The 13,591-nt window shown below is 50.3% G+C and overlaps 1 protein-coding gene across 3 annotated transcripts in view; it reads left to right on the top strand.

Moving 5' to 3' along the window:
* GRB10 (growth factor receptor bound protein 10) overlaps positions 1-13,591 on the top strand; it is a 126,509-nt gene that overhangs the window by 93,729 nt on the left and 19,189 nt on the right. For 2 of the 3 annotated variants that reach the window (XM_065884253.1, XM_065884254.1), the window contains 3 exons: positions 682-819; positions 2,211-2,321; positions 4,017-4,115. In XM_065884253.1, coding sequence (XP_065740325.1) covers positions 682-819; positions 2,211-2,321; positions 4,017-4,115 — 348 coding nt within the window. The remainder of the gene's footprint in view (positions 1-681; positions 820-2,210; positions 2,322-4,016; positions 4,116-13,591) is intronic. The other variant, XM_065884255.1, reaches the window with a different exon arrangement.

Here is a 13,591-nt window from a genome sequence, read left to right as displayed (position 1 = left end):
GTCTTGAGGTGCCAGAAGCACTGCCCGGGGGCACCGGGACCTGCCCAGTTGGCCCATACCGTCTGCAGGAGGAGCTGTGTCCCTCTCAGTCAGTGTAGGGGACCCACGAGGGTCACCCCAGATCTGGTTCCTCACCTACCTTCCCTGAAGAAAGAGATGTGGCTGGTGGGAGGACTTAGCGGGGGAGCAGGCTGTCACCAGGGTGTTCGTTCCAGGAGCTGGACAGACACTGGACACACAGCTTTCGCTGGAGGGCACGCGGTCAAAGTGATGGCCGGATGCTTGCTCCCAGCCCACCTGCTCGTAATCGGTGCTCCTGGCACTTCTGTTGCCCCAGCTCTGAGGGCCAGACTGGGATTTTTATGGGAAACCAGAATAAAAGGCAGGATGCTTAAACACACTGTGCATTAGGAGATTTATGACTTAGTGTTTTCTGTCAGAGTTAGAGAAGTCCATTTGCTTGTGTGTGTTTAAACACTTAATTATGTTTTAGAACCCCAATTTAGATGGGGATTTTAAGACTTTTGAAAGGAAAAATATCACTTGAAAACACTCAGTTTAACCCCAAAATAGTATTTTACTAATTCGTAAAATGTTCCAGTGTCAGCGATGCCGATAATATGTCTGCTTCCATATTTTCATGTCAGCATTATCTAACTTTTAAAATTTGCTCTTCAACAGAATTTTTTAAACTCCAGTAGTTGTCCTGAGATTCAAGGCTTTTTGCACGTGAAGGAGCTGGGAAGGAAGTCGTGGAAGAAGCTGTACGTGTGTTTGCGGCGATCCGGCCTCTATTGCTCCACAAAGGGAGCTTCAAAGGTGAGTCTTAAAGCCGTGACCGCCGGTCGCACCAGGCTGGGAGGGTTCCGAGTAAACGTGGGCTTCATTTTAAATTGCACCCTGGGCTCCGCCCAGCTCGTGACTTATTAAGCTGGTTGTGTAGCAGCTAAACTCAGATTTCCTGGTGCACAGCCCCGCCTGGGAAACCAGGTGATGACACAGACCTAGGGATCCCGGGGCTGTGTCACTGCCCCACCCCCAAGCTGGCCAGCCCGGGCCCCTTCTGTGGGCTGGGAGCAGAGCCTCCTGCCTGCCTGAGTCCCCTGAAAGATGCTAACTTAGTTTCTATAATTTGGAAGTTGGCATCCAAGCTAGCCGCAGGATATATGATTGATTATTGCCACCCTAATGGCAATCTAATACATGTTATTGTAGGTATTGCGTGGAATAAATTGTGGTTTTGTGCGCATCCCCAGGGGGAAGAGGAGGCGAGGGGTGGAAGACGGCTGCCCGCCTCCGAGGACAGTTGGGGTGTTGTGGGCTGGCCTTGCCAGGGTCTCCTTTGGTGTCTTTGCACCTCTGACCTACTCTTTCCTGTAACGTCTGAGGACGCCTGCCGTGGGAACGTACCCAGCTGACCTTGGCCTTGCTTTTACACCCGAGAGCTGCGGTCTCTTCTGTTCTCGAAGGAGAGAGGCGGGGAGGAGCTGGGGACCCCAGGGGAAAGTGCTGACCCAGCATCAGACCACAGTCCTACTGCTCTGGGAAGTCAGGAGAGCAGCGGGCAGCCTTCGGAGAGGGGGCGTGGCCTCTGGGAGAGTGGGCGTGGTCACCAGGGAGGGGAGGGGCCGCAGGAGAGAAGGGGCGTGGCCGGCCGCCCTTCTGCAGATGGGGTCTTCATCAGATGCAGTGGGGAGGGTAACTTCCTGATTTCCCAGCTCTGACGTGTGGCTTACGCATCATCGTCATCGGTGCTGAGCCCAGGGACGCGTGTAGCCTAGAGCAGTCAACAGATGCGGGATGGGGAGTTCCGGAGGGGGTGGGACGGTTGCGGACGCAGCTGGACTCTGCCCACGCAGCGTAGCAAAGGTGCTGTGGGTCCTGCATTTGAGTGTGTGCTCCGAACCTTGACCTTAGCTTCCAGATCTTCTGGTTTTCACTTTATGGGGCTTTGATTTGGCAGAGTGTCAAATAACATTGTAACCGTTTTCTGTCTGGGAACTGGGAGGGTGGGTTGTTTTGGGCCGGGGCTGCGGGATGTGGTTTTAATTTAGCACTTATTCTACACGATGGGTATAATCTGTAGACTGTCAGAGGGGAGAGGTGTTGAGAGCACGCACAGACTGCCCTCTGTTGACGGGGGCGTGAAACACTGGCTCTTGGCTGTGCTGGGAAGTTCTCCCCCGTTAAGTCTGACCACCTTCCTGCAGGAGCCCAGACACTTGCAGCTGCTGGCCGACCTGGAGGACAGCCGCATCTTCTCCCTGATGGCTGGCAGGAAGCAGTACGGTGCCCCCACGGACTACGGCTTCTGCATAAAGGTACCCCATCCGCAGCCCTTCAGAGATGCCCAGACAGCTTCCCGCTGGGCACTTTGGAATTAAACCAGGGACCTCCTTTCTTGGGTGCTGTTTTTTGTTTGTTTGTTTGTTTTTAACAGAAACATAGTTTCACACTAGATTTATTCATTCATATAAAAATATTTCTTGTGTGCTTATGACGTGTCCGTCCTTGAGTAGCTCAGATGCTCAGAGAAAAGCAGAGTCCGTGATGAACAATGCCCGTCGACGGGCCCAGTGGCTTAGGGACCGCCAGCCTGTCACTGGGTGGCCTCCAGCTTACCGAGTGAGCTGACACCTTCTGTGTGGGCTTCTCATCCCCAGGACATTAGACTAGGGGCGACCACAGCTCTGCCCTCTCTCTGTGCACGTGCATGAGGACACAAACTCACACATACGCTCCCATGTACACACCTGCACACACCTATGTGAACAAAAACATGTAGACATACGTGTGCATGCCTGTGTGTGCGTGTGCGTGCACGCACACACACACTTTGGGGGGGCCCGCTCCTACCCTGTCGGCGAAGCTGTGGTGGTGCTGGGCATTGCACTAGTAGATATTTACTGAATACCCACTGTGCACGAGACCCTCTACTGAGGCTTCTACCTCCGTCGTCTTCCTGGGTCTTCGCAGGTGCTCACAGGGTGGAACTGACCCGGCCCCATTGCCCACATCGGGTAGCCAGTGAGCGAGCCCGAGTCCCCCAGCCAGGCTGCCTTCTGAGCCTGCGGAGGAGACAGGGCACAAGGAGCCCGTTCCATCCGAAAATGCCGTCTTCTGCTTTACTTGGTGAAGCTTCTTTGGTTACAAGTAATATGAACTGACTTCAAACCAGCTAAAGGCACAGGTGCACGGGAGGCTGGTGGGAAGTGGCCTCGGGAGGGGCTGGAGCCGTCGGGGCCCAGGCGGCCGGTGCTTCCTTCCCCCGGCCCACGTGCCGGGTATCGCAGCCTCTGCTTCGCCCGCAGCGTCAGCGGACTCGGGCTGTCGTTCCGGCCCTGCTCCCCCTCCAGATTCCTCAGGCGGAGCGCTGGGCCGGTGTCCTCCCCAGCACTGCCCCTTGGGCCTGCAGTCAGAGGGTTCCTGTGGACACCCGCCAAGCTTATGCCTGCAGGCTTTCCTCCGTCGCAGCCCGGCCCTGCCTCTGGGTGGGACCACCTGCCTCCGCTGCTTGCCCTGCTCTGGTTCCCTGCTCTGGGGCGACATTGGTCGCACCCCCTGGGCCTTTCCACGGGTCCGTCCTTGGGGCCACTCAGATGCCCCAGAAGCCCTGAGTCCCGGGGGCTTCTCCCCACGGCGGCTCACCCAGCAGGCCCTCCCCACGGCTGTGTCCTCGGTCTTCTTGGGAGGCAAGTGAAGACGCCTCCTTCTGAGACCCCAGAACAGGTCCCCCTCCCAGGAATCAGCATTCTCTGCAGGGAGCTAGATGCCCCGTCAGCCGCCCCCGCCTTGTGGTTTCTTTCCTGTTTGTCTCCCCCAGGACCTCCCGTGGGAGGACGGCTGACCACTCAGTTAAGTACTAAGTGGCCGCAGCCGCCCGGGGCCGGTCCGTGACCGGCAGGGCATGAGTGATGCTCGGCATGTCCTGCCGTGTGTGGGCTCAGCCCTGCCTGACGGAAGGTGTGTGTCCGATTCCCTGTGATGCTCACGGGGTCTTCCTTCGTCTCCTTTAGCCAAACAGAGTCAGGAACGAGGCCAAGGAGCTGCGGTTGCTGTGTGCCGAGGACGAGCAGAGCCGGACGTGCTGGATGACGGCCTTTAGGCTCCTTAAGGTGGGTCCCCTGCGGTCACCGCGTGCGTCAGCGCACCCCTCTCCATGGACAGTGCCTGTCACCCTCCCACGTTCCATCACCAGCTCCAGGGATCAGGGGCCCTCACACATTTTTTCAGAGTCTCAGAAGCTCCCCACAGAGCCTTAACGTTAGAGGAACCAGAGCCAGTTCCCAGCCTCAGCGCTGTTGGCATTTGGGGCCAGGCAATGGGCCGTCCTGTGCTTTGCAGGACATTTAGCAGTCCCCTGGTCTCTCCCCGAGATGCCAGTAGCACCCCAAGCAGCTGAGACAACCCCAAATGTCTCCAGATGTTACCAAGTGTATCCTGGGTGTGGGGTGGGGGTTGAGAACCAATAGGAAGAAAAAGGTCGAGACCGGGGCGTCGAGTCGGGGAGTGTGCATGTAGGTCATCAGGAGGTGAATGGTTTTCCTGACGGAGCGTCAGACTCCCGAATTCTCAAAAAGCCAAGGCCATGAGGGAAACATATCGAATCATGTGTCTCACCAGAGAGTCTCAAGGGAATTGGTGTCTCCTGACAATGATTCTAAAAGAAAGGTCTTGCCCGGACCCTCACGTGGGATCGCACCCGACAGTGATCTCACAGAAATTGCCAAGATGACGTCACACGCCCTTCAGTACAAGCTCAGTGCACAGCAGGTGCATCTCACTTGGATGTCCCACAAAATGTTCCTTTGCACGCACACACACCATGTGTCTGGAATTCCTTAGGTACATAAAGTCCTCATGAGTTATAGGTTAGTTGACAAGACGAACTTGGCCAAAGTCAAGGGGCCTGTGGGGGAAGTGTGTTTGCTTCGTTGTGGCCACCACGTGCAGTGGTCTGGGTGTCTCTTTGCAAAAGTCCCCAACCCTCAACGAGGGTCCAGCTGGTCCAAGATTCTCGGCAGAGTCACTTAGATCAAGAGACAGTGGGAGGCTGAGCTCGGAATACTCCTTGGAGATGCCACGGGCTCCCTGGAGAGGCAACCCGTGTTCCTCTCTCCCAGAATCTTCCTTTGTATTTTTTGTCTTGTCACTGGTAAAACAAAAAAAGGTGTACACGGGACTTTCCTGGTGGCGCAGTGGTTAAGAATCCGCCTGCCCATGCAGGGGACATGGGTTTGAGCCCTGGTCCCGGAAGATCCCACGTGCCGTGGAGCAGCTAAGCCCATGCGCCACAACTACTGAGCCTGTGCTCTAGAGCCCGTGAGCCACAGCTGCTGAGCCCACGAGCCACAACTACTGAAGCCCACGTGCCTAGAGCCTGTGCTCCGCAACAAGAGAAGCCACCCCAGTGAGAAGCCCACGCACCGCAACGACACTCGCCGCAACTAGAGAAAAGCCCGCACGAATCAGCAAAGACCCAACACAGCCTAATTCATTAATAATTATTTAAAAATGGTGTACATTTAAATGTTACTGCTCTGTAATAGAAGAAGAAATGCCCTGTTGCTGTAAGATACCGTATGTCGTCGGCTGCGCCCTGACAAGCTGCTGTTAAATCCAAGTGCCCCTCCACAGGGGGCTGGTTCCCCGGCTTGAGGGACGTGCACACATAGAAGCCCCCTGCGGCTGGAAAGGAACAGCTCCTCTCTGGGTCCCGTTGTGGGAAATTTTCCAGGATGTATTGTTAGCAAGTAACAAGCAAAGTGCAGAATGTTGTGTAAAGAGGTCACTGCATTGGTGGGGCGAGAATGGAAATGCGTGTTTAGCTTCACTGGCACATATGCAAACACGATACTGCAGGGGAACACAGAGGCCGCTCACGGGAGCCTGGAGGCTGCGGTGTAGATGGGGCAGACGTGGAGGGAGACCTTCAAGGTTTTATATATTTGAGTGCTTTCTTTTCGTTTTTTCTGTTGCTCTGCAAAAATATTATCTATTTTGGATAAAAACAAAAAGGAGATGAAAAAAGAACTGGTACTAATGCGTCGTGTTCCGTGGGTGACACGTGGCGATGTGGCAGCACCTCTGATGCCGTCTCACAAGGGCGGAGGGCGGGGGCCTCTTTGGCGCCATTGTAATGTGATGAGGTGACCGGGCGCTGGAAGGAAGCGGGCCGAGCTCACAGTGGCAGCGACACCTGGCTATTATTAGTGCTAACGATGCGTGCCCCGTATATGTTGACACAATGTGATGGACGTTTTGGAGTATCTGCTGTGGGCCAGGCAGCGCCTCACATCTCTGACCTCATTTGCTACTCACAGCAGCTCTGTACATACACGTACGACCGGTACAGGTGACAGTCCTGAAGCCCATGGCGCTGTGCTCCACGTGGCCACTGGCGTGTGGCAGAGTCAGCCCTAGAACCCCGATGTTTTGGCCCCAGAGCTCCATCGCTAACCAGCATGCTTGCTGCCCCCACGAGAGCCTCCGGGAAAGCTGAAGATCCATCCAGTTGCAGCCATGGCCCCCTTGTCCCTAAGTGAGCAGCTGACTGCACATCCCACAGCGCCATCCTATATGAGGGCGGGGCCTGGCTGGCCACGCCCTGGGGCCTCCTGCCTCTACCAAGTGGCCAGCACCAGCACGTGAAATGGGGAACCCTTACAAACATCTAGGTCTCCTCCCGCCCTGCCCCCGCAGCCGCCCCTGGCTCCAGCCACCTTGCTCTGGGGGGAAGCGTAGTTAGACCAGCTTCTGTGTGATGGCCCCTGCCTTGCACCCACACGTTGCCTCCAGAACGGCATGTGCTTTGCTCCGGGGACTTAACGCCCTTTGAAGCAGTAGGGAACCTTCTCAAAAGCCTCCTGTTTCCCTGGCTCTGCTGCGTCGCGAGCTTCTTGGATTGTGAGCGCTGGCTCAGTCCGCAGCCTGTCTCTTCTCCTCCACGGGGAGACCGGTCTGCAGGCTGCAGGGACCTGGCCGCCTCTCCGCACCTCCCAGTTCTTGCCCTCTACGTGTTCTCGTGCCTGGGCGTCAACCTCAGATCCCCAGAGCCGGGACGGCCTAGCGCTCGGAACAGAAGAGACGCTCAGAAAAGTTGAGTTGAATGAAAGTGGCAACCGACCCAAACTCCCGTATCTGCGTTGGCCTCCCCACTCTGTTTTTTTGGCGGTACGCAGGCCTCTCACTGTTGTGGCCTCTCCCGCCGCGGAGCGCAGGCTCCAGACGTGCAGGCTCAGCGGCCGTGGCTCACGGGCCCAGCCGCTCTGTGGCATGTGGGATCTTCCCGGACCGGGGCACGAACCCACGTCCCCTGCATCGGCAGGCGGACTCTCAACCACTGCACCACCAGGGAAACCCCTCCCCGCTCTTTTGAAACCGTTTTTCCCCCTTGCCTGTCGGATGTCATGGGCAGCGCCGGAGTCAGCCCGAGACGGCACAGAGGGGGGCTTTGGACTAGGGACCTGCACCATCTCCAGAGGCCGGTTCTTCGGCCTCCGAGGGGGGTCTTGCTGCTACAGACCAAGGAAACGTTGGGTTGCCTCTTTTCGTGGTCTGTAGTGAGTGATGAGAGGTCCCTCCCCAAGCTTTAACCCTCCGACACCCTTGCCCCCTAATAGTGGGTCGGATGTGCCATGTCCCTGTATGGAGGACGCACATCGGAGACCTCGGGGCCTGAATCTGAAGTGTAAAGCTCTGCCCTCCCACTGTCTCCAACTCTGTCCAGGAAGCAGGTCTGTGGTGGCTGATATTGGGCAATTTGGACGGTATTGAAATCCCAGGGCTTTTTTGAGCGGAAGGCCTTCTTTTGAATTAACCTAGACCTTCCTGTGCCTTGAAGTACCAACACTGGTATACTTCCTTTAAAAAAATGATAGCTCGAGCCTCCAGAGGAGAAAACTGGCTAATACCCGCTTTTGTTCCTCTACCTGCTATTCCATTGTTTCCTAAATGATTTCGTAAAGACTACAGGGACAGCACAAGGAGTACGAAAACGGTGTTAGTTACCTACCAGCTCCTTCCCACCCCCTCCACCTTCTAGATGTTTCTTAAGTTGCCCTAGAGATTCTTCCCCAAGAGCGAGGTCTTGCTTCATCAATACAGGTTTCTGTCGGGAACTCCCTGGTGGTCCAGTGGTTAGAACTCAGCGCTTTCACTGCCGGGGCCCTGGTTCAATTCCTGGTTGAGGAACTAAGATCCTGCAAGCCACCCAAGCACAGCCCAAAAAAATAAATAAAATTTTTAAAAAAGTCTAAACCGCTTAAAGAGGCTAAAAAAAAAAAAGCACACAGGATTCTGAAATGAATTACTTGACATGGAGAAGACAGTTACAGTGGATGTTGGGCATGACAGCAGCCAGGGAGCCTCAGCCCTGGCACACAGGCGTTGTGGAGTCTGGGGCCAAGAGGGGGCGTCCAGCGCCCAGAAGCAGCGCAAACAGGGAACGGTTTGCCGGTGGGTGCGGGGGCGTGCTGACCAGCTGTTCAGAGCAGAGGCAAAGCATCCCGGCTCTGGTGATAACACCGTGATGTTTGCTGCCTGCTCGCACCTGCCCGGAGGGAGCTTCACGTCACCCCGTTTAATCATCATGAGAACCTAGGGGAAGGCGGGGCCTTCGCAGTACAGGTGAGGAGAGAGCGCCTGGAGTTGGGCCAGCCGAGACTCCATGCCCTCCCCGGGGGCGCTTCTTAGGAAGCCCAGGTAGAACTTTGGAAATAGCTCAGGTGTGTTCCGCCCTCCCGTCTGACGGTGCCACCTGCCTTCACGCTCACAGCCAAACTCATGGCCTCTCTGGATCCCAGAGTCCAGACCCGTGGTCCCTAAAAGCCAGTCCTCTGACTACTGAGAAGTTGGGGAGACATCTTCTCTAGTGCGTAGCAAAACGAAACAAATACGGACAGTGCGGTCAGCTTCCCATGAAGCTAATTGTGCTCATGGTAACAGGTTTATTCTTTAATCTGAGACTGTGTCCTTTTTACTTAGCTAACCTTAAAATAAACTGTACAGAAGTCTGATGGTCTGATCTACCATTCTATCAACAATATGTTATAAACTATTGTTGATAAAAAAATGTGTTATGGTGGTAGATGAGTGGTTAATTTTTGGTGTGTGTGTGTGCTGTCTTATTTGGCAAGTTAGTTGCCAAGCCTTAAGACAGTCACGGATTTTTTTCCCCCAAATTTGATTGCTTTGTGAAATCTAAAAGAATGAAAGTCCCTGATATAGACCTTCCCTCTCATCCTCTTCCCTGCAAGATGATCTCTCAAGTCTAGTGGTTCCCAGATTTTATTTTTATGTAGCAGAACCCTTTCCCCCTTCAGGCAAAATTTTGGATAATTCCTCAATATGTGAAATAGACAAAAAGACTGAATTACATGGCATCTCAGGTTATTGGTAAATGCCAAAAAAAAATCCAATCTCAGCAGCTCTAACAGCAAAGACGGATCCAGCTCAGACATGGCAGGTGGCGTGGCGCCATCATGACCTCAGCCGGGGAAGGGAAGGCAGAGCCAGGGGGTCTCCCATCCACAGAAGTGACACATGTCACTCCCACTCACAGGCCCAGGTCCAGACTGCTCGCCTGGTCTGCCCCAGCCGCAGGGCCCAGGGAGAGTAAGTCCACCGTTTGACTCAAAAGCAGAGTCAGAAACTCCTGGCAGGCAGGCCAGTTACTAGCACACGGGTGCAGTTTCGATGTTTGTTCAGAAACAGCGGCCGCTCTCAGCATCCCTGAAGCACACCTCACCCTGAAGCCATTTGGAGACCCGCCTGCCCCATCCCTTTCTGTCTCCCACCCACCCGCTGTGCCGCGTGGTGTGTGAGCAACCCCCGGCCACCCTGTGTGAACTGCAAACACAGACACCTGTCTTTTCTACACAGACAGACAGAAACAAGGGGGAATTGAAGTACGTGGAGAGTAGAAATGAAAGAAAGCACGTAAAACCCAGTCATTTTTAAAATGGGAAAAGTGAAGACATGCATATCCACCTACTATTGTATTTTAAAACAAGATGAAATGGACATTCTTTGCAAAAACAGAAAAACCTTAAAATTGACAAAAACGCAGAAGGAGAAATTGAGCTACATTTTTTTAAAAAATGAGTTTCTCTAAGCTTTGAGGAATATTCAGGCTCAGTGCTGTGTAAACTGTCACAGAACCAGGACTTACACCGTATGCTGAGGTTTTGGTCACATCAGGGCTGTGCTGTCCTTTCGAATCCTGGTCGGATGTGGCATCTTATGTAGACACTGCAATTTGTTCTTTTTTTTTTAACATCTTTATTGGAGTATAATTGCTTTACAATGGTGAGTTAGTTTCTGCTGTATAACAAAGTGAATCAGCTATACATATACATATGTTCCCATATCCCCTCCCTCTCACGTCTCCCTCCCACCCTCCCTATCCCACCCCTGTAGGTGGTCACAAAGCACCGAGCTGACCTCCCTGTGCTATGTGGCTGCTTCCCACTAGCTATCTATTTTACGTTTGGTAGTGTATATATGTCCATGCCACTCTCTCGCTTCGTCTCAGCTTACCCTTCCCCCTCCCCACGTCCTCAAGTCCATTCTCTATGTCTGCGTCTTTATTCCGTCCTGCCCCTAGGTTCTTCATAACCTTTTTTTTTTTTTTTAGATTCCATATGTATGTGTTAGCATATGGTATTTGTTTTTTCTCTTTCTGACTGACTTCACTCTGTATGACAGACTCTAGGTCCATCCACCTCACTACAACAACTCGATTTTTTTTCTTTTTATGGCTGAGTAATATTCCATTGTATATATGTGCCACATCTTTTTTATCCATTCATCTGTCGATGGACACTTACGCTGCTTCCATGTCCTGGCTACTGTCAGTAGAGCTGCAGTGAACATTGTGGTACATGACTCTTTGAATTAGGGTATCCTCAGGGTATATGCCCAGTAGTGAGATTGCTGGGTCGTATGATAGTTCTATTTTTAGCTTTTTAAGGAACCTCCATACTGTTCTCCATAGTGGCTGTATCAATTTACATTCCCACCAGCAGTGCAAGAGGGTTCCCTCTTATGCACACCCTCTCCAGCCTTTATTGTTTGTACACTTTTTGATGATGGCCGTTCTGACTGATGTGAGGTGATACCTCATTGTAGTTTTGATTTGCATTTCTCTAATGATTAGTGATGTTGAGCATCCTTTCATGTGTTTGTTGGCAATCTGTATATCTTCTTTGGAGAAATGTCTGTTTAGGTCTTCTGCCTATTTTTGGATTGAGTTGTCTTCTGCCTATTTTTGGATTGAGTGGTTTTTTTGATATTGGGTTTCATGAGCTGCTTGTAAATTTTGGAGATTAATCCTTTGTCAGTTGCTTCATTTGCAAATACTTCCTCCCATTCAGAGGATTGTCTTTTCATCTTGTTTATGGTTTCCTTTACTGGGCAAAAGCTTTTAAGTTTCATTAGGTCCCATTGGTTTATTTTTGCTTTTATTGCCATTTCCCTAGGAGGTGGGTCAAAAAGGATCTTGCTGTGATTTATGTCATAGAGTGTTCTACCTATGTTTTCCTCTAAGAGTTTTATAGTGTCTGACCTTACATTTAGGTCTTTAATCCATTTTGAGTTTATTTTTGTGTATGGTGTTAGGGAGTGTTCTAATTTCATTCTTTAACATGTAGCATCCAATTTTCCCAACACCACTTATTGAAGAGGCTGTCTTTTCTCCATTGTATATTCTTGCATCCTTCATCAAACGTAAGGTGACCATATGTGCGTGGGTTTATCTCTAGGCTTTCTATCCTGTTCCATTGATCTATCTTTCTGTTTTTGTGCCAGTACCATACTGTTTTGATTACTGTAGCTTTGTAGCATAGCCTGAAGTCAGGGAGCCTGATTCCTCCAGCTCCTTTTTTCTTTCTCAAGATTGCTTTGGCTCCTCGGTGTCTTTTGTGTTTCCATGCAAATTGTGAAATTTTTTGTTCTAGTTCTATGAAAAATGCCATTGGTAGTTTGATAGGGATTGCATTGAATCTGTAGATTGCTTTGGGTAGTAGAGTCATTTTCACAATGTTGATTCTTCCAATCCAAGAACATGGTATATCTCTCCATCTGTTTGTATCATCTTTAATTTCTTTCATCAGTATCTTATAGTTTTCTGCATACAGGTCTTTCATCTCCTTAGGTAGGTTTATTCCTAGGTATTTTATTCTTTCTGTTGCAGTGGTAAATGGGAGTGTTTCCTTAATTTCTCTTTCAGATTTTTCATCATTAGTGTATAGGAATGCAAAAGATTTCTGTGCATTAATTTTGTATCCTGCTACTTTACCAAATTCATTGATTAGCTCTAGTAGTTTTCTGGTAGCGTCTTTAGGATTCTATATATATAGTATCATGTCATCTGCAAACAGTGACAGCTTTACTTCTTTTCCGATTTGGATTCCTTTTATTTCTTTTTCTTCTCTGATGGCTGTGGCTGAAACTTCCAAAACTATGTTGAATAATAGTGGTGAGAGTGGGCAACCTTGTCTTGTTCCTGATCTTAGTGGAAATGTTTTCAGTTTTTCACCATTGAGAACAATGTTGGCTGTAGGTTTGTCATATATGGCCTTTATTATTTGAGGTAAGTTCCCTCTATGCCTACTTTCTGGAGGGTTTTTTATCATAAATGGGTGTTGAATTTTGTCGAAAGCTTTTTCTGCATCTATTGGGATGATCATATGGTTTTTGCCCTTCAATGTGTTAATATGGTGTATCACACTGATTGATTTGCATATATTGAATCTTTGCGTGCCTGGGATAAACCCCACTTAATCATGGTGTATGATCCTTTTAATGTGCTGTTGGATTCTGTTTGCTAGTATTTTGTTCAGGATTTTTGCATCTATGTTCGTCACTGATATTTGCCTGTAGTTTTCTTTCTTTGTGACATCTTTGTCTGGATTTGATATCAGGGTGATGGTGGTCTCGTAGAATGAGTTTGGGAGTGTTCCTGCTATATTTTGGAAGAGTTTGAGAAAGATAGGTGTTAGCTCTTCTCTAAATGTTTGGTAGAATTCGCCTGTGAAGCCATCTGGTCCTGGGCTTTTTGTTGGAAGATTTTTAATCACAGTCTCAATTTCAGTGCTTATGATTGGTCTGTTTATACTTTTCTATTTCTTCCTGGTTCAGTCTCGGAAGGTTGTGCATTTCTAAGAATTTGTCCATTTCTTCCAGGTTGTCCATTTTATTGGCATATAATTGCTTGTAGTAATCTCTCTTGATCCTTTGTATTTCTGCTGTGTCAGTTATTACTTCTCCTTTTTCATTTATACTTCTATTGATTTGAGTCTTCTCCCTTTTTTTCTTGATGAGTCTGGCTAATTGTTTATCGGTTTTGTTTATCTTCTCAAAGAACCAGCTTTTACTTTTATTGATCTTTGCTATTGTTTCCTTCATTTCTTTTTCATTTATTTCTGATCTGATTTTTATGATTTCTTTCCTTCTGCTAACTTTGGGGTTTTGGGGTTCTTCTTTCTCTAATTGCTTTAGGTGTAAGGTTAGGTTGTTTATTTGAGATTTTTCTTGTTTCTTGGGGTAGGATTGTATTGCTATAAACTTCCCTCTTAGAACTGCCTTTGCT

The sequence above is a fragment of the Phocoena phocoena genome, chromosome 9 (assembly GCF_963924675.1).
Source record: "Phocoena phocoena chromosome 9, mPhoPho1.1, whole genome shotgun sequence".
NCBI lineage: Eukaryota > Metazoa > Chordata > Mammalia > Artiodactyla > Phocoenidae > Phocoena > Phocoena phocoena.
The sequence above is the reverse complement of the archived record's forward strand: the minus strand, read 5'-3'. Positions and strand labels throughout refer to the sequence as shown.